This window comes from Lynx canadensis, chromosome A1 (assembly GCF_007474595.2).
Source record: "Lynx canadensis isolate LIC74 chromosome A1, mLynCan4.pri.v2, whole genome shotgun sequence".
In the NCBI taxonomy this organism is placed as follows: Eukaryota; Metazoa; Chordata; class Mammalia; order Carnivora; family Felidae; genus Lynx; species Lynx canadensis.
Window position 1 is genome coordinate 36,456,970 of NC_044303.2, and position 20,377 is coordinate 36,477,346.

General features: G+C 38.6%; 1 protein-coding gene across 1 annotated transcript in view; it reads left to right on the top strand.

Annotated features, from left to right (window-relative positions):
• The window catches only part of TDRD3 (tudor domain containing 3), a 162,230-nt gene extending 146,193 nt beyond the window's left edge, over window positions 1–16,037 (top strand). The window contains exons 13-14 of the mRNA XM_030311878.1: window positions 10,053–10,178; window positions 15,771–16,037. Coding sequence (XP_030167738.1) covers window positions 10,053–10,169 — 117 coding nt within the window. The 3' untranslated portion in view covers window positions 10,170–10,178; window positions 15,771–16,037. The remainder of the gene's footprint in view (window positions 1–10,052; window positions 10,179–15,770) is intronic.
• The last annotated feature ends 4,340 nt before the right edge of the window (window positions 16,038–20,377 follow it).

The following is a 20,377-nucleotide window of genomic DNA, read 5'->3' on the forward strand; positions in this document are numbered from 1 at the left end:
AAGAGAGAGAAGGAAGGAAGGAAGGAAGGAAGGAAGGAAGGAAGGAAGGAAGGAAAGAAGGATCACCAAATCACCATTTGTCGGAAAAACTGACTTAATATTATATATTCAGAATACACCAATGATAATACTGTGCCAAAATAATATCTTTCATTAGTGTATGGATTTCAATTGCGATGAAATTTAAGACCTTAGATTGGGGAAATAATTATTTTCTTTTTTTTTTTTTTTTCAACGTTTTATTTTTATTTTTGGGACAGAGAGAGACAGAGCATGAACAGGGGAGGGGCAGAGAGAGAGGGAGACACAGAATTGGAAACAGGCTCCAGGCTCCGAGCCATCAGCCCGGAGCCCGACGCGGGGCTCGAACTCACGGACCGCGAGATCGTGACCTGGCTGAAGTCGGACGCTTAACCGACTGCGCCACCCAGGCGCCCCGAAATAATTATTTTCAAATACAGAATGATATAGACCTACGAGTAGGTTATAGGGACTCTGCTTGATGACAAGCACAATATGAACAAGTAGTGATTGAGCAGCTGCTGAAAACATTAAAGCAAGGCTAGATTGCACTAATAGATTTATATAGAGTTTGTTCACTATGGGAAATAATAGTATTATGTTCCAAGCAGACTTTACATGGAATATTATCTGAAAACTAGGTTCTAAAGAATAGTAACTATTAAAGTGAAATAAAAGAAAAGACATTGAAGATGATGGAAGATTCTAGAAATAATAGTATTTGACAAGTGATTCCAAGAGCTGAGTCTTTTGCTTCTAGAAAGTAGAAGACTGAAGAGAAATATAATACTTATTTAAAATAGCTTAAAATCTTTCATATGGCAAAGGAAACAGACTCAACTAGAAATGTAGGTGGGACTTCTAGAAATGCAGATTTGTACTTTGTTGTGCAGAACAGAGAGCCTAAAAGAGCCTGAGTACCCCTCACCAGAGTTACCTGAAGGCGGTAGGTGGATCTTGTACTGAGATCAGATCACGGACTCCTGTAGTCCTTCTACAGGACTTTGTTAACTGGCCTGTTAATGGATAAGGGTTTCTAAACATCTGTTATTTTGGTTCACTAAAGAGAAATATTTTCAGTTCATTATGCAGACTTTGTTAGTATGGGTTTTTAGGTATGAATGGGATTTAAATGTATAATGATGTTTGTCACATTGGGCCACTTTCTGCTTGAAGATTTAAGTGTTTAACTTTTTTCCTGTCAGTCTTCCTTTATGTTCATTAAGGGGATGAACACATCAGCAGTGATTTCATTTCTGTGTTATTAGGCATGGCGACTTTTTTCTTATAGTTAAATAAAGCATGTCAAGTCACGTGTCCCCTCCCTCCTCCAACCTTCCATACTTTTTAATGGCAAAGATCTGGCCTATATTTCCTCAATTTGACATGGAGATTTTTTTTCCTATTTCTGTTTCTTAAATCTGTATTACACGTCACTGTAGCATACCGTAAGTGTTTGTCTCAGGTGGTCAGTTACATAATATGCATTGGGCTGACTTTTAGAGTAAGAAGTGCTCTGGCATTATGGTGCAGAAATCATTACTTTCAGAGAAAGAATTAGTTAACCCATCTTAAATTGTGTTATATTAGCCTGCCCATTTAAGATGTAAAAATGATATAAATTATGAGAGCGAAATGATTAACCACTTGTGATTAGTGCTCATATGTCTTGACCATAAGATATTCTAAAACATTGGTTGCTTTTGCATAGATAATTTGTAGGCATTGACCTAAAAACAGATCAACATAGATAAGCATTGTCTATTATGAATTGTCATTGCTGTACAACTTTTTAAATAGTGTTTCTAACTGGTTCCTTTTTATAGCATTTACCAAAATTTAAAGGGTATGATCTAAAGGCAAGATATTCAAAGAGACTGATCACATTAACTTATTTTTGGCTTCCTCTTAAAATGTTCAGATTTTATGCAAATCGTGTCTATAACTTTTGACTGATTTTCAAGAGTGCTTCTTTGCCAGTTTCCTCCCCTTTTTTGTTCTATTTTCCTTTTTTCTCTATAATAAATTAAAAAAAAATACCTCCCAAAGAAACAAAACCAGTGGTAACAATAGAATTAAACTATTAACAATTAAACAAACAAACTATTCGTTTTAATGTGTAGATCATTTTTTTTTTTTAATTTCAGTAGATAAAAATGGCAAGTGTGTGGCAAGAATCTTCCTACTTGCATTGGCTCTTTCATTTTTTTTTTTTTCCAGTGACTCTTCCACTTTCCTTATCTGCCCAAAACAACCTGAGGAATAGCAGCAAACTTCCTAAATTTTAGCAAAGTCTGTGAGTCTAGATAGTTTAATTGAAGTGGGCACATATATTGTATTGTCAAAGGGTTACTTATTTCACAACAGTAGAGAACATAGAAGGCTTATTTGATAAACCCTTCCTAAGTATTAAAACGTCATATAGTTCTCCAGGTAAACCTATGAGTTCATTATTATTTTCTGTGGGAGAAAACTGAGACCAAGAGAAGTTGAGTAACATGCCTCAAAGTGGTAGAGGCTAAACTGAGACTCAGATCTCTCAGACTTAAGAGACTGAGGTCTCAAATACCAATGTCATGAAGTATCTCTCAAGGAAATCTTTGAGTACATCAGCATATCTGACAGCAGGATATGCTCTGTACCTTGATTTCTGGGCAAGCTTTTGGAATCTATTTAATCTTAAGCTAAAGCAGCCAATGAGTTTTAGAGAGGTGCACATTTTTATAAAACATATATTCATTCTTTGGACCTCACTGTAGTATTTCAGCAAAAATTATGACCAGTAAATGATGTTTGTGCTAGGACAGAGACCTCGGGACAGAGGCCATCCGTTTACTTAAAAATGATCTTAAGCTAGCTATTAGAAAAAAGTAAGCCAAACTGTCTGAAGCAAGATACGTAAATATGCACTATGTGATGCAATGGAAAGGACTTTGGAGCAGACAGCCTGGAGTCTTATTCAAGCATGGCCACTTATATAGCTTTGGGTAAATTACTTTGTTTCTTCATCTGTAGAACGGTGAGATTAGGTAACTCAAAGCACTGTTGCAAGGATTAAATGAGATAGAATGCAAAATGCCAGACACACAATGGAATAAACATCCATTTCCTTTTTCTCTGTTCCGAGTTGTAAATAAACTCAGGTGTGTTTTTGAACGTAGGAGTGTCTGTACTTTTGCAATTTGGTAAGGGTGACATGTTTACTAGTCTCTTTTTCATATCCTCGTAGTTAAAATATGGGTGGAGCATTTTGAAGTTCACCTCAATTTCCTTAAGTGCCTAAACTGCCAAAAATGGCTTGTCTACTTTATATTAAAGGGTCGGTGATCTTAATGAAATTAGAGGAGGGACTATGATGAAGAGTACGGTGTTTGCTTTTACTGTCATTTAAACATCTAGTTTTCTTCTGTGTTAGTTGTCTTATGTAGGTTGTGCTCTAGCTGGCAGGGCATAGAGTAAAATCCTTGAACTAAGATTTCTGATAATTTCCTAATATAACATCATCAACAATTTCAATTTTTGTATAAATCTAAAAAAATATACTCTTTTCTGAAAAGATCAGAACCACAGTGAAATGTCTCATTTTTCTCCTGAAATCCTGTGTGATACAGGAAGGAAAGCATTGGGTTCTGTCAGCCATGCATTTTGGAACAGCTGTTTAGTAATTAGATCAGATTGAATCACATTATTATTTTTTTTTTTTGGTCTTGAATCAGTATTTTTCTTTTCTGCTATAAAATATCTGGTTTAAATAAAATATTCTTGGACATGGTACGTATTAAAGGGATGATCTTAGATCTGCTCTGAGGGAAGGGGAGACTCTAATTCTAAGTGGTATAATTCTAAAATGGTATCTTCTTTTACCCAAAGTTTCAAACAGAGAGAAATTAGTCTATTACAAAATTACTTATTTTGGTTATATATGACACTCTCATATGTTAGTGAAACTTGAGATTTTTTTTTTTTCCTCACCTAGGTGCAGAAGGTTTTATTCCCAAATGAGGCATTTAATTCATTGAAGTCAAAAGAAGTGTTTAGATGTTCTCTGTGATAGAAGGCAAAGGCAAAAGGGTTCCGAACTCCGAGTCAGAGGCCTACTTTTTGGTTCCTCTTCTTCCACCAGCTCACTTTCTTATATTCATCCAGTCAGTCGACCCAGCTAGTTCCCCGTGTTCAGCAGAGGCTGAACTAGATAGGGTTAGTTTTTGTACCATAGGGAGTGACAGAGCTTGGAGGGGCTGAGGAAGAGAAAGCCAAGGGGATGCTGCTTGCTAACACATGTAAAACACTCACTGTAACCTGGGCCCATCTACTTTAGGGTGAAATTCTATATAAAATTTCATATGAAGCCAGAGTGCCACATTTACCCAGAATATAAACGATAATTCTGATATATTTTTTTTTAACGTAATCTGCTCCGTTCGAGTATCTCCAATTCCTCTTCCAATTCTGGCATTCATTATAACTATATTCCTCACCCTCATTCTTTGGGAGCAGAGTGAAAGACAGGACTGTGAGTCAGAAGACTTGTGTTCTAGCTCAGGTTACGGGACTAATTCCTTGAGCAAATAATAGTTTTTAGGTATTTGGATTACTGTTCTTTACAGAAACTTTCTGTTTTATAGAAAACAGTTTGTGGTTCCAGGCTACCACAAGCCTGGTTTGTTTTGTGATACAGCTGTAAATATTCAATTGGAACATATTTCTTAAACAAGAATAATTGGTAAATTAAGTTCAGCGTTGATCATAATACTAGTGGGCATAATTCTAGTGGGCACAGATGTTATACATAACCTTCACAGAAAATAAAAAACCAATCCAGCTTTTACTTTCAATTTTAAGTCACTCTAATATGATGGAATGTTAGTATAATTGATTTAAAATAGGTTACTTAAAAATATTTTAAATTCTTCTTTACATGATTTTTTGTTCTTGTTTTTGAATGGGGCAGAGATACTTTATTTCACCTGTTTGGACTGTAACGTAAAATCAAAGGTCAGAGTTTCAGTGGGGATGAAGAGGAAATGTTATAAATATCCAAGGTATAATCAAAATTGAACACAACCTAAAAATCAATTCAGAAAGCTCCATAAACTTCAAAGTGGCTTTCACACATTAATTCATTCTCATGGCATCCCAAGGATGAAAGCAGTTTAATTGTCATATTCTAGTTACTGATAACCACAGGAAGAATCTGAATGGATTGAAATGTGCCATTTTATTAATAAGGCATGTCAAGAAACATTTTATCAAATATTAAGGATCCATGACATCATCAGCACTATTCAAGGCACAAAGTATCCCACTGACATGGCCTATTTTACAGCCTATTTTTTTTTTAATATACTTCATTTTTTTAGAACAGTTTTAGATTCTTCGGAAAGGAAGATACAGAGACTTCCCATATGCTCCCTGTCCCCCACCCCTACACACAGCCTCCCCCATTATCAACATCTCCCACTAGAGTAATGCATTTGCTCAGAGTCCGTGGTTTACATTGGGCTTCATTGTTGGTGTGTACATTCAGTGGGTTTGGACAAATGTATAATAACATGTATCTACCATAATAGTATCATAACACAATGGTTTCACTACCCTAAAAATCCCCTGTGCTCTGCCATTCATCCCTCTGTTCTCCCTTACCCTGGACAACCTCTAATCTTTTCACTGTCTCCATAGTTTTGCCTTTATTACATGATGTTTTGGGAAAGCAAGTTTGTCTTTAACTTTTGTTTAGGTTTTGTATTAAAATGAGTTTATATCTCTATAAACTGGCTACAGAAGCTCACCAGGCAGGCAAAAGGTGGCCTGGAAATTCACGGAGTGAGTGATTCATATGGGAATCACTGATAGAGATATGTACTCATTAATATTTCATTATTCAAAGTATCCTAAATTTCAAGGCTTGTTGTTGAGAGTACATGGTGTTCATTTCATATGCTGGATTATGTTTTTGTGACTACTATACAAATTCTGTGAGAAGGAACTGACCAGAAGAAATTTTATTAAATTACACACAAAATACCTATTAAAAGATGTGTGATAGTAGTAATAAGTTTTTCTAAGTTTTTTTATGAAGAGAATTGCCATCCCTGCTCCCCACTCTCACCAACCAAATAATCTCTGATTGTCTCCTCACAGAGTCATGGTTGTGGGAAAATGCCGAAGGAATGGTAATTTAAGATAAGATATATGAATATGTCAGTGAAGCAGAGGAAAATGTGGCATTGTTGGCAAATAGAGCCCCCTCCCCCCGCCCACAACAAAATTTCCATAGAGATTTGGGTTAGTGTTTCAGCCTTAGAGACAGACAAGAAAGGTGGCAAACCCAAGCTTCCTGAATTTCAGAATTATTTTCCAGGCTGGCACTTAGGAGTAGGAAGTTTCCTCCTCCTCCATTGGCCTAGCCCAGGGTTTCTCAATTCTGGCACTGATGGCATTAGAACTGGGTAATTCTTTGTTGTGTAGGCTGCCCTGTGCCTTTTAGAATATTTAGCAACATCGTTGGCCTCCACCCATTAGATGTAGTAACAACTCGCCTACACCTTACCCTCTCACTTTGTAACAACCAGAAATATCTTCAAACCCACTAGATGCCAGTAGCATCCCTCAGTTGTAGCAACCAAAAATGTCTCCAGACAGTGGTTAAGGTCCCCTGGGGGGCAAAAAATCACTTTCAGTTGAGAACCACTGATCCAGCACCTTCCTTAAAATACTCATTTGTATGGTTCACCTTGTTTTTTCATTTTTTTAATTTTTGTTTTTGGGTTTTTTGGTTTTTTTTTGTTTGTTTGTTTTTTGATTTGTTATTTTTGCACTTCACCTTGTAGAACAGAGAACCCTACCTCTATTTAAATGTTGCATACCTTTTACTGAGGTATGATTCAGGTTCCGAGTGACTGATTTCCAATGAGCTTTTGTACCAGAGCTCATTTATAAATGAGGGAAGATGTATTTGTCTGTGTTCTCACTCCAGATACAGTGTATGCTGAAGATCATACTCAAGAAAGATGTGACCTGTCAAACATGTTTCATAGGTGAAGTTGTCATCTCCTTTTTGCACTGGTCCTGGGACTTTTTATTTTCTTCAAACTGTCATTCCGTTCATGCTTGATGACACAGTGATTATTGTATTTTATATCTTCTTAATAAAAGGAGCAATAAACTAGTAAATAGTGGCATGAAAAGAGGATGCATTTTGAATCTTAGTTATGTAGTATCTTTAAACCAGGTTTAATCTGAAAACATGGTTTGGGGGGCAAAAATCTGAGTGCCAATAAAATAGTTCTGAATCTCAAAGTTTAGGTGAAGATGACATTGGTCAGTTTCATTTTATGAAAGTTATCACAGAATTTGTAAAGAATCTTGCCTGAGAGTCAGAAACAGAATGGCGCTGGTCTGGACCCTTCCTTGAATAAGCTCTGTGACATGGAAAACTGAGTTCGCTTCTCACGGTTTAGAGATTCCTTGTCTGTCAGATCTAAGGGGAGGGACAAGACTATATGGCTTTCCAGAACAGTGCCAGCTCAAACATAGTGTCAGATTTTTAAAAATATGTTTTGAACTATCATATTATTTAATTTCTTTGAGTTTTAAATCTATTACAGACTAGCAAAACCTAAAAGAGGAAGAAAAGTTAGGAGCAAGAACTAGGTATAAATGTCATTCAAGGATGACTCCAAGTAAACTCACCTATTAAGTTTAGCTGTGTATTACATAAAATGGAAAGAGGTATTCCTTCAGTGCTAAAAATGACTAGCTATGGAATATACGAAGTAGTTTCTGTGGGTGACCAGGTTTGCCCTCAAGTACTGTGCAAGAGGAATATTTAAAAGTTAAAAAGGCAAGATTGTGCCTTTGACGATCACTGAAAACCAAGCTGTCAGAATCGTTTTTATTTTTTGCTTCTATCTTGCATAAAAAGATGGTGAAGACATCAAATAACGTGAAAGAAATCTCATGGTCGGTCATCTTTATAAAACCATTTAATTGGCTCTGGCTAGTATAGTCTGTGAATCTTTTAAACACAGTAGAGACAGCTTTTCAAACAGCAATGCCATATTATATAGATCCAGCTCCCTCACTCAACAAATGTAGCTTCCTACCTTTAGCAGTGTTTTCTATTGATAAATTATAGATTTTTAGATGTCCTCTCAGCCAGTTCCGCAGTGGGGTGTGGAGAAAAAGAAGCATTCCTTTCTAATTCTTGAAATAATTACTTCATCTACTACAGTAACAAATATATGTTCATTCTTCTCAGTTAATATGCAAAGCTTCAAATGTTGCCCTATGTCATAAAATTAAATAGCCTTTTTTCAAATTTAGCCATAATATTTGACCATCATCATTCAAAACAGCGACCAGAGTAATTAAAAATAATTCTTTCCTTTCCTGAACACTTTGTAATTTTTCTTATTGCATTTAATTGATATTCTAAATTATAGACCTAGTATCTGACACTTCTAACCATTTTGAGATTGATTGTCAATGAAAGGGACACAGGAAAGGAGAGCTAACCTGAAAGTTTGTCTCTAAGAGGCAGTTACTGAGTTATGCCGATACATTGTCACATTTCTCCATTCTCTTATTTAGGTGATGATGGCCCCTTAAGGATGATCATTAATTTTTGGCTGTTGGTTTATTTCTTTTTACATGCAGGCTGAGATGTAAACATTTAAGCAGTTCAGTTGCACTTGAATCAAAACCCAGGTTTGCCTTAGAAGTGTTAGGGCAAAGTCACAAAGTTTTCCTGGGCTTCAGTGTCCTTTGTATAAAATGGAAATAATTGTTCTTTAAGAATACCATGGAGGATGCCTAAGAATAAGAGTTATGTCCGTGCCATATATTAAATAATCATTTCTAAATGATAGGATTTGATCAAATTATCTTAGCATATTTCTGCTTCTCTCAGGTAAAATTGTAATAGTTGGATCCATAAAATTTGAAGAATAGAACTCAGTCTCTCATATAACTTCTTATGTTATTAATAGGGTCAAAAGAAAGCAATCTTTTGGGAAAGATGATTCAGAGATAAAGTGAGGAGGAGGAAGATGTGGGATACATTTCCAAAATCATGCAAATTATTATGTTCTGATAATTCAGTTGGAATTTAAACTCTACTTTTGAAATAGATGCTGTTCCTTTCATAAACAAAACTGAGAGCCAATTTTTTTCTGTCTTTAAGAGGGAGCATACTTCATAGCTGCATTCATTTAAAAATACTAAAATTACAGGGTGGCAGCACTCAGTAAGAAACCAGTGTGGCTTTGGCTACATTTCTGTTGCTTCTAAGTTCTTTTCAAATATTACAATTAACTGTATTCTTTCTGCTGTTTAATCTGCTTATCCTAATTTTTCCATGCTATTCCTTGAGCTGATAGATGTATCCCCTCAATAAGAAAGAAAATGAGAAGAAAGTAGTTTGTGTCTTACTGTGGTGATTGCTATGTCTTGCATGAAGCTTTCTTTATATGTAAACTGTATTCCCCTCCTCATTCCAATCCATTATTTTTTCCTGTCTCTAGATGTAAGGTTCTTAACGATGTTGGAGATCTCATCAGATGAGGACAGACAGCTGGTGAATGTTCTCTGGCTCTTCACCCCTCTTCCATATCTTACCAAAATCCTCTTCCATGACAAATACCTACAAATATTTAGAAGCCCAAATATTCAGGAAAATTTTTATTATAATGCTTGTTTTTCTGTGTTTTCACGCCCTTGTGTCAAGTCATTTGGTGAGATAATCATGCTATTATTATGTGGAAATAGTTTCCTTTTCTGAAATTAAATTTGATTCTAATCTTACCACTGTCAAGTTCATTCTTCTGTTATCAAGGACCAAAAGATTGTTAACAATGTCCCTGCTTTTTTTTTTTTTTCCTTTCCCCTTGCCTCCCTCTGTTATAAAAGTTGACAGATGTGAATCCCAAGGCAGCTTAAGAGGGCATATCAAAATCGGCACCATAGAGTTGTTAACTTAGGAAACTTGGAGCTATTTTGAACATGTTTAAATCACTATTCTTTGCAAATAGGAGGAAGAAGGCACCTATGACCAAACGCTTGAGTTCCGCAGAGGAGGTGATGGTCAGCCAAGAAGATCCACTAGGCCCACACAGCAGTTTTACCAACCTCCCCGGGCGCGGAACTAATATGAGAAGGTAAACTTGACATGGTGAGGTGGTTTCCGTATAAAGAAAGATGCTATTTATGCTAAACGTGTAAGTACAATTATTGATGTTTTATAACATCATAGAAAAAACTGATATCTCAGACCTTTCAATTACAAAGTATGTAAGATTATTTCATTTTTTCTCATTGCCACGTAGTATTCCATTGTGTATATAAACCACAATTTCTTTATCCATTCATCAGTTGATGGACATTTAGGCTCTTTCCATAATTTGGCTATTGTTGAGAGTGCTGCTATGACTTTTGTAGCAACGTGGATGGATCTGGAGAGTGTGATGCTAAGTGAAATAAGCCATACAGAGAAAGACAGATACCATATGGTTTCACTCTTATGTGGATCCTGAGAAACTTAACAGGAACCCATGGGGGAGGGGAAAGAAAAAAAAAAAAAAAAAAAAGGACGTTAGAGTGGGAGAGAGCCAAAGCATAAGAGACTGTTAAAAACTGAGAACAAACTGAGGGTTGATGGGGGGTGGGAGGGAGGGGAGGGTGGGTGATGGGTATTGAGGAGGGCACCTTTTGGGATGAGCACTGGGTGTTGTATGGAAACCAATTTGTCAATAAATTTCATATATATAAAAAAAAAATAAAGAAAAAAAAATAAAGAAAGTTAAATTTGTGAAAAATAAAAAAAAAAAACAAAAAAAAACAAAGTATGTAAGATTATACCATAGTCACAAGCTACTTTTGCACCAAATCTTTCCTCACACGTATAACCCCTAACCCCCTCTTTTCTCTATACTCACTCCCTTCTGTCAGAGGTGATGCCAATCAGTAAAATGTCAGTAAGTTTGAAAGCAGGAAGAAAATAAAAGGAAACAAAGGACCAGATAACCACCAACTTGGATAATTGAGGTTTTTTATTATTTAACAAATTTCAGTCCTTGTTAAAAAAGAGGAAATGTTTCATTGTATATCTTCAGAAATTGGATGAAGGTAACATGATTGCTTACTGAGACGTGATGTGGCGGCTGTGTGCTATTGATCCAGAAACTTTCATCTTAGAGTTTCAGAGAGTTGCTATCTGAAAATCATCTTCAATAGGAAGGATGAGAAATATAACAGAAAAGTCAGGAAATTATGGGAGCAATCTAAGGCATCTCATTTTGATCAACAAAGACCTTAGTTTTTAATGTGTTATTAGAAGGTAATACTTTTGCCATCTTTGGTAACATCTCTGTTTCTTCATTATGCCAGGATTTTTGAATATATTCAGAGTTTTCCCATTACAGCTTTTGTTATATATCACTGTAAAGACTATGAGACTATTTTAGACTTAACTATATCTTTTTCTCAGTCTCTTCTTCTCAGTAACAAGACCATTGAGAATTTAAAGAAATGGTTCTCCATTTCTCATTTCAGCTATTCATTTTGTTAAGGTTGTTATCCACATTGTATTTCCCCCCTCCTAAGTGACTCTCAATTTTTCAAACCAGCTGTGACTTTTTAGCACTTGAAATTGCAGCTAGTCTGAATTGAGATGTGCTGTAAATGAAAAATGCACATCAAATTTTAAAGACTTAGTTTTAAAAAGTAAAAGATTAGTAATTTGCAGTATTTATGTATTGAAATGAGAGTATTTTTGATAGATTGGATTAAATCAAATATGTCATTCACGTTACTTCGCCCTATTTGTGCTTTTTTAAATGAGACTAGAGGGAAATTTGAAATTACATGTGTGTCTCACATCGTGCCTGTGCTGGGCAGCACTGTCCCGGAGTCTTAGATCCCCTTCAGCTCTTCCGGAGCTCCTTCTCTGATTACAAATTAGTTCTGTCATCCTAAGTGAAGGAACGTTTTCTTCTGTTCTGGTCCTTAGCCCCTTGTGTAGTAGTCTGCCTGGAGTGGAAGTCTGCTGCTACCTGACTTCTGATTTACCTGAGCAGGCCAGAGTACCATCTTTTTCTCTTATCACGGGCTTTTCTTTGTGCCTAATACAAGGCCATCGAGTAAACAGACGTGACCTACCATCCATAGTTATCACAGAAGGACTGATTCTCGACTTTGGGCATTTTTCTATAGCGAGAACTGACCAAAGCAGAGTCAGAGTATAGATAAGGACTTCCACAGCTTCACACCGTACAAGATTGAACATCCACTTTTGACATAAGTTCAGTTGCTTACAATGAAATCACATGTAAGGTGAATGAAAACTGAGAATTCCCTCATGGCTTTCTGAGGGCTTTGCATTGTTTAAACCAAGGTTTTAAAATAAGGCTGAAGTGGGACGCCCAGGTGGCTCAGTCAGTTAAGCCCCTGACTTGGGCCCAGGCCATGATCCCACAGTTTGTGGGTTCACGTCCCGCATTGGGCTCTGTGCAGACAGCTCAGAGCCTGGAGCCTGCTTCCGATTCTGTGTCTCCCTCTCTCTGCCCCTCCCCCACTTGCAGTCTGTGTCTCTCTCTCTCTCTCTCTCTCTCTCTCTCAAAAATGAATAAAACGTTCAGAATATTTTTTTTAGTAAATAAAATAAAGCCGAAGGTTCTCAACTTCCTGATTGCTCTAGGGTAGTGGTTCCCTAGCAGCGGATGCAGGACTGGGACTCCTCAAGGGTGTCCTGAGGCTGCAGAATAGAAGGGGGGTAGGGCCTGGCAGGGCTACAAGTGGAAAGGAGGAAAGGAGATGGGGAGAGTGAGTAAGGCTGCAGCCAGAAGCCTGGAACAACATCCTCTTGGCCCTTCTTTAGTTTCTTTCATATGTTTTCTAGGCTAGGCTTCCATGGAAAATTACCTCTGAAAAAGAACATACTGCTTAAATCAGGAACCATAGCCCCACAGTAATTGTGGCTCATTGATACCAAACAGTACAATGCAGACTGTTCCCAATCAGCTGAAACATCACAGTGTTAGTGGTTTTCTGCTTCCTGGCTTAAAATGCCCATTTTTCCCAGATGCTTGCTTTGGATTGTACTGTTGATGTGGGAAATGTGTGACACAGAGATTCTGGATTCCTGACATCAGTGAGAATAACTTTGCTGGTGGGGGGCAGTTTCATGATAGCATCACTAAAAAAACCTCTCACTACAAAATTTACTCCAAAAAATAAATAGTCAAGACACGTGATCTTGGTTGAAACAATTATTATTTTTTTATTTTAGTTCAAACATGGAAAGATTATCTTTTTGATATACTGTCTGTGAATGGGAGGTTCAACAATAGTAAGAATTATACTTTTTGTTCTTGTCACACAACCCAATATATTATTTTCTTCTTGAGAGAAAAGGTATTTTCATTTCCTCATTCCTGGTTTCCATTAACCTAACCATTTAAAAAGAAGATATACATTGTAGCTGGCCATTTGACTTCCAGCAGATATAAGTATGAATTCTAATATGTGCTGAAATTTTTCTCAGATTTTGTTATCTAAAATTATTCAAGACTGTAAGAAACACTTCAGGCACTTTCTACTCTCACTTTTAAAAAATCTATAATTTCATAGTCATACTTTTTTTTAATGTTTCAGGTACTTTGTTAGGTGATGAATGACACATAGTAGCTGTTCAGTAAGTGTTTATTAAATAAGTATATTTTGATAAAGTTTTTGGTAAGATTTTGTAAATTACATAATTTACACATTCTTTGGTTGTCCTGGAGAGTTTTTCCTATAAGCCCTCTCTCCCATCACCACCACCTCGTCACATGCACATACACTTCCCCTCGAGGTACAGAGGGAGTTGGATTCAACTTGGTCTTGGTCCCAAACACACCGTCAGTGACTCGCAAAAGCAGGAGCTCCCTGGGGGTCTGGGCAAGGTGGGAGAAGGAGGTCTCGGGGAGCAACGTGGGCAGATAGGCCCAAGTCTGAGACAACGTGGTGGAGAGTCAGATCTGGGCCTTGAGGGGGGAGAGGGCCCAAACACCAAACTTCTCGTTCCTGGACTTGTTTTAATTGTCACAGACAACTCAGAAATATGAGTAGCTATGGATGGAGAAATTATACCCAATTCTTTAATCAGTGAAACCGACCATAACTGTGCATTTGAAGAGGTTTCTGATGTGACTGGAGTCCTGGGAACTAGGTACCAATTAGGAGGGGCAGGAGAATGCTCAGAAATAGTTTGAAGCTTCATTTTCTTGGTCGGGGAGAGCCCTCTGAAGACGCTCTGAAGGCCAAGGAGGACTGAAGGGGGAGAGGCAGAGTTCACAGGAAGTGGCTCCAGTGGCAAGAATAGAACGTGTGAACCCAAACAGTGCATGTTAAACGTATGGATTGGTGGTGACTCAAGAATGTAGCTTTAGACGCATTAAGAGTTTGATGTGTTTGCTGATAATGAACTTCTGAATAAGAGTAATGTGATGAAAATTAAGCTTAGGAAATATTGCTGTTGGATATGGGGTGGGTTACAGCCCTGTAATCCATGGGAAAGACTGTAAGAAGCTATGGCAGCATTCCAGTGGAAGAGTGCACATCCCGTTGTGAAAAGAGAGGAGTGGCAGACCTGGGTGGGAAGACTTTGTAAGACACATCAGCATGAAGTCCCCCTACCCACCACCAGGCCACCAAGGCTAATGCTCGGCGCAGGAAGCCATTTAATAAACGTTGACTCACGTTGAGTATTCACTTCCAGTTTCTTATTTGTGTGACGAAAGAATGGTCTTCAGGCTCTCACGTATCAGCCAGAAACCACAAACCCAAGAGCCATGCATAGACTTATTACCTAAATGCTGTGACTTAGTTTTTTTTCCGAAATCCAGGTTTAGCTTTCAGCTGGTAAAAGATACATTTTTAAATGTCAAATTTTTTTTTTTTTTTAATCTGATCCAGCATCCTTTTGCAACACTTTGCAAATCAAGGTCAGGGAAATTATTGCTCTAAAGATAGCCGCTGCAGAGCCCTCCTCTGGTGCCAGCAGGCTAGACGTCATGTGAGGATAGCAATACCCGAAGCTCTTCATTTCTGAGCAGGACACTGTTACTTCAGAAGACTTGTGATCTGTTTGTATGCAGCAAGGGCACTCTGCCGCCCCTGCCCGAGTGTTCTTTAGTGCATGAGGCTGAAATACCACCAGGGCAAACAGCTTCTATCTCTGCTTCTCTCAGCTCTGTCTTTCATCACCACCCAAAGAGGTTCACCTAGAGCGGTGCCTGGTAAAGACTGGGAGCAGGCGGGAGCGGGCAACAGAACCCCATCAATTACCTGTGTGGAATGAACCAATCCAGAGGTGTTCAAAGGGGAAATGGAGGGAAGTGGGATGCAGGTAGAAGTGGTTCACTGGGAGAGTGCATATCTTTTTTAGGGCATCCTCTGTTAAATACTATTCAGTTAATCCAAATTCCTAAAATCAGCATGCCAGCAATAATAGGGCTCACGATGACAGACACGTGCTCTAAGAATTTCTAGAAAAAAAAATTATTTTGGAAGATTTCTATTTTTGTTTATATATTGATTTATAGAAATTATGCTTATAAATTAGATAGCAATGCCCAATGTATTCTACTTGAGATCTATTAATGTTTATACAAGCACTCCACATTTAGGTATGTTTCAGCAGAAGTGTATCTTGAGTACGGAAAAGTCAACTTGAGGATCCAATCTCACCTTCCCCCTCTCTTTTTAAATAGAGTCTTTGTGAAGAAAGGAGCCACTGACTGAAACATCCTGGTCAAAACCTGTTGATAGACCGCCTACTTTCCCTTCAGAATAAATAAGGTGCAGCCATGATGGATATTATTATTGGAGAATGGAACAACAGATTTTAGAGGGAAAAAACCCCAGCCCACATGGAGAATGGGAAAAATACTAAGTTAACTAAAGCAAGTACCTTTTACAAGTGAAAGAGAATCTTTTCTTCTGCCATCAATAAAACCAGTGCGCTGTTATATACATTGTTTTACTGTATGTTTTATTTGCTGAATATTATCTTTCTTGTTCGTCTGGTATTCACCCCATATTATAGCATCACAGCATACTGAAGACCCTCCCCATAATTACAGAATAACCTGACTGACACAGCTTGCCACATGTCATACAAAAACAACGTGTAGCCAATTAGCAGTTCTTGGTAAGGTAATAGCTGCTAAATGTGATAGCCAAAAGTATTTAAAACTTGAATATGTTGTGTTTAACACTCTGCTAGCTTTTTCAAATGTAATTCAATTAAAAGCCAGGCATTCCCTTCCTTTTAAAATTTGCAGCAGATCTTTCAAGATGTGTCTGGTTGTAGACAATGGAAAACCCAACTCAAACCAGCTTAGACACTAAATGGAATCCACTCGCTCACTGAAACAGTAGGTTTCAGTTGGTTTAATTCAGGGACTCAGAGTTGTCAACAAAGACCCTGATTCTTTGCATCTTTCATTTCTGCTTTCTCTGGCATCAGCTTCATCCTACAGCAGGCTGCCCCACGGGACCATGAGGTGGCTTCAACTCCCAGAGCTGTGAAGTCCAGGGATGGGGTTGGGGTCACTTCCAGAAGTACTCTCAAAAGAGAAAAGAAGCTTTTCTCCTGATACTGCATTTACCTATATTGTGCTCTTTCTGCCTGGGAACCAGTGACTTCAGCAAGGGTCTGTGGAATAGTTTAGGCCTTCGATCCAAGTGCTTTGATCCAAGTGCTTCAATATTATAAGTGGAGGTGGAAGCACATTTTGAGGCAGGAATATGTGTCTGAAAGCCAACATACTTGCCAAAAGGAGGGGGAGACCAGAATGTCCATTACAGAGAACAAACATGTCTAAACTATAAATTTTGTGTAATAGGACGAAGACAATCTTCCCATAGTCTCAGTCCTGTGAGGCCAGAAGAGAACAGTTAAAAAGAAAGAATAAGAAGAAAGGAGGGAGGGAGGGGGGAAGGAAGGAAGGAAGGAAGGAAGGAAGGAAGGAAGGAAGGAAGGAAGGAAGGAAGGATTTTGTTTTCAAAATCCTCTGGTCAAAGTAATTGACAAAATGTCATACTTTGCTTTGAAGGAGAGGGCTTTAGGATGTTGCTCAAGGCCTATTAATTCTACATTTTCTTTATTAACCCACAGTTTATTGTTTCTACAACATCATAATAAATGAAAGGGTGCAGGTGAAAATGACATGGCTAACAGTGTTGAGTTTTCTCTTTTCTGTCTTTTGTTCATTACCATTGCTGTGCATCGTAATCAACTAGGAATGGGATGAAGTAGGCATGGTATTTTAAAAAAGATCTCCAAGGAATCTAAAGTGTCTCCTGGGTTGAGAACCAGGGGAGGAACCATGGTAGTTTTGATTAATTTGACGGCCGATAGGTTAGTAAGGGAAGAGGCAGAAGAGCTTAAACTTGAGGTAAGTGGTTGTTCACGTTTTCTCGTTTAACAGAACAATCATACCGAGTGCAGTGTTACCTAGAATAGACTCTCGATGGCTGGCACTAGAAATGGCTAGTGGTTGGTAACTCAGCAGTCCCTAAGAACAGCTGTGTATGAAAGATGTGATGTATATGATTTGACCTGAAAGTTTAAGTACAGCCAGGGAGCCAGCCTCACTGTGGCTGCTGGAACACAGAAGGGCAGGGGTCCGTTCCTGACAGAGCAAGATGTACTGGGCTAAGTATACCAAAAGACAAGCTTCTCTGTGTCTTTCTGTAAGTAGGGCAGCCGCTGGCCTGCATGTGCAAGTGGTATGTGATAATAATCGTTACGATTGGCCAAGGTTTTCCTGGGTGCCAGCACTGCGTTAAACACCTTGCACTTGTTGTCTTTTGTAACCTTCACAGCAACTCTTGACATACGCACTTCTATCGCCACTCTGCAGCTGAAGCAGCTCCTTCAGAGAGGTTAAGCCACTTGCCCAGGACACAAAGTGCAAGGGTTAGAGCCTGGATTCAAAGCGGACAGTGGACAAGCACGCTCAAGGAAGATGGTTAGAAACCCGCATCAGCGGAGTGCCTTTTCTCTTCCCTCTTTTCCCCTCTTACTGTTTGTTTTGGTTTGCGTTGTGGATATATTCTGTCATGTGAATTAGCCACTTAGGTTTGCTCCACAATTTGTCATTGCCGTACCAGGTGATGTTCACAGTTGACCGTTCCTCCTAGTTCTGTGGCGGATCCTTGTCTCCCCGACTGACCGTCCCTCTCCTTTCTTCCGGCTCTCCCTCACGTTTCAAACCCTACTTGTCCTTTGACTTCCCATATCCATACTCCTGGCTCAGTTTCTCGTTTCTGCTTTCAAAGAAAAAAAAATGATTTTAATTACAGTTCAAAAATGGATGTTTCTGGGTGAGTTCAGTCACTACTTCACGAGTACTAATGGGGTCCTGGGCACTGTGCTGTCACCAAGCCCGGCTTGCTCTCCAGTCTGCTAGTGCTCGTGGTCTGGCTCCCTTAGCTGGCTTTGCTTTTGGCATATTATCCTTTTCACGTTCCTTTTATTTATTATAACTTCCTCCCTTAACACTTTTTTGTGCACTTTTAGTTTTGCTAAACTGCTAAAAACTATCCATTTTTTTAGTTTTAATATTTTACCTTCTGTTCTCTATTATGTTTTTGATGTTTTTAATTTTAAAATATTTTCCCCCTCTGGGCCATGGGTATTAGTTTTCTGAAGGAAGTCTTCACAGTTTGGGGAAAGCACCCGAGGCTGCCTCCAAACCTTCTGCCACCTTCCCCGGGTGGCTGACACCATGTGGGATGGTTAGTACTGCCAACCACGTCTTTCCCACCCTTTCACTTATTAAGATACTGGAGGGGGCGCCTGGGTGGCTCAGTCGGTTAAGCGTCCGACTTCGGCTCGAGTCATGATCTCATAGTTCGTGGGATCAAGCCCACGTCAGGCTCTGTGCAGACAGCATAGAGCCTGCTTGGGATTCTCTCTATCCCTGTCTCTCTGCCCCTTCTCTGCTTGTGCCATCTCTCTCTCTTTCTCTCTCAAAAATAAATAAACTTTAAAAAATATACTATAGAAACAACTATCAGTTAATAAATGAAGAAGACTAAGAGTTGGTAGGCTCTAAGAGAATTCCTAAGCCCTCTTCTTCAAAGCAGAGTACTAGATTTTGTCACTTATTTTAGCCAGAAGAAGATTCCCTTGAGCTCCTTCCCCTCTTCTTTTCCCTCCCTCCTTGTCTCTCCCTATTTTCTTCCTCCCTCCCTCTTTCTCTGCTTCCCTCTTTCTCTCTAATTACTCACTTCGAGCTTTTTAGGACTATGAGACTGTCTTTGTCCTATTAGATAAAGAGTTTGTAGTATATTTGACCTTCCAGGCTCGAGCCATAATGGCAACAACCCCAGCCTCATATAGTCTCCTAGTGTCTCTGTAGTTAACTTGTCTCATGGGCCTGCCTCTGTGACTCTTAGCCAACACTGGTTGATAAAGAGACACGTTTGGCGAACATTTATTTTCCTCCCATTTATTTTGTCTCCTTTGGGAACATAGGCGTGAAACACACCAATAGCACAGTGCCTGCTACAAAAGACTTGGGATCCCTCTGGTCTATAGAAATAACAAGGAAAGCTGGGTTTGCTACCTGGAGATTATGGGGCTCAAAAAGCCTTAGAGATTCTGCTCACAAGAGGATGAAACCGTTTCCCTTGATGAAGACTAGTAGGTACGAGGAACACAGTGGTCAGAGGGGAAGTGGAAGGTCAAAATAAGGGTATTAAACAAAGGAAAGGGCTCTTAGGGAAATACCTGAAAAGGAAGAGCAGACTCTTTCGGCTCTCATTCTCCAAGAGAGCAAGCCATCTGCCTAAAGAAGAATTCCCCTGCCACTCAGAATGTAAAAACCCTAGCCTTATTACCCCTTATGTTAAGAGTTTTCTGCTAAATGATCTCCGGTTGGTCTCTGGCAGTGGATGGGTTTTCTGGCACATGGTAACTCCTTTCTCTTTTCTTTGCTAATTTTTCCATCTGCCTTCTTTTCAGATAACAAGGTTTATTTTATGACCATGGTTAGACCGCTAATGTAGGTTAAAATCTCAAGTCCTTGCTTGCTAGTATTGTCAGGTGCACATTATAATACAATCCTAGATAGTGAACATTATAACATGAGGGAACTCTAATGGCATCATATTTTGTTTCACATTAGGATAGCCTTAACTGAAGTAATATAATGATTCAATTCAGAGACTGCTGGGGTACCCTCAATAAGTCTTATAGATAACTTTGAGAGACTAGCTGCCTGTATTGCAGGGTCTAGGTAGGGTGTTTTCATTTTATTTAAATAATAATTTTAGAGTAGCTGTTGTTAGGAAAAGTACCCCTAGG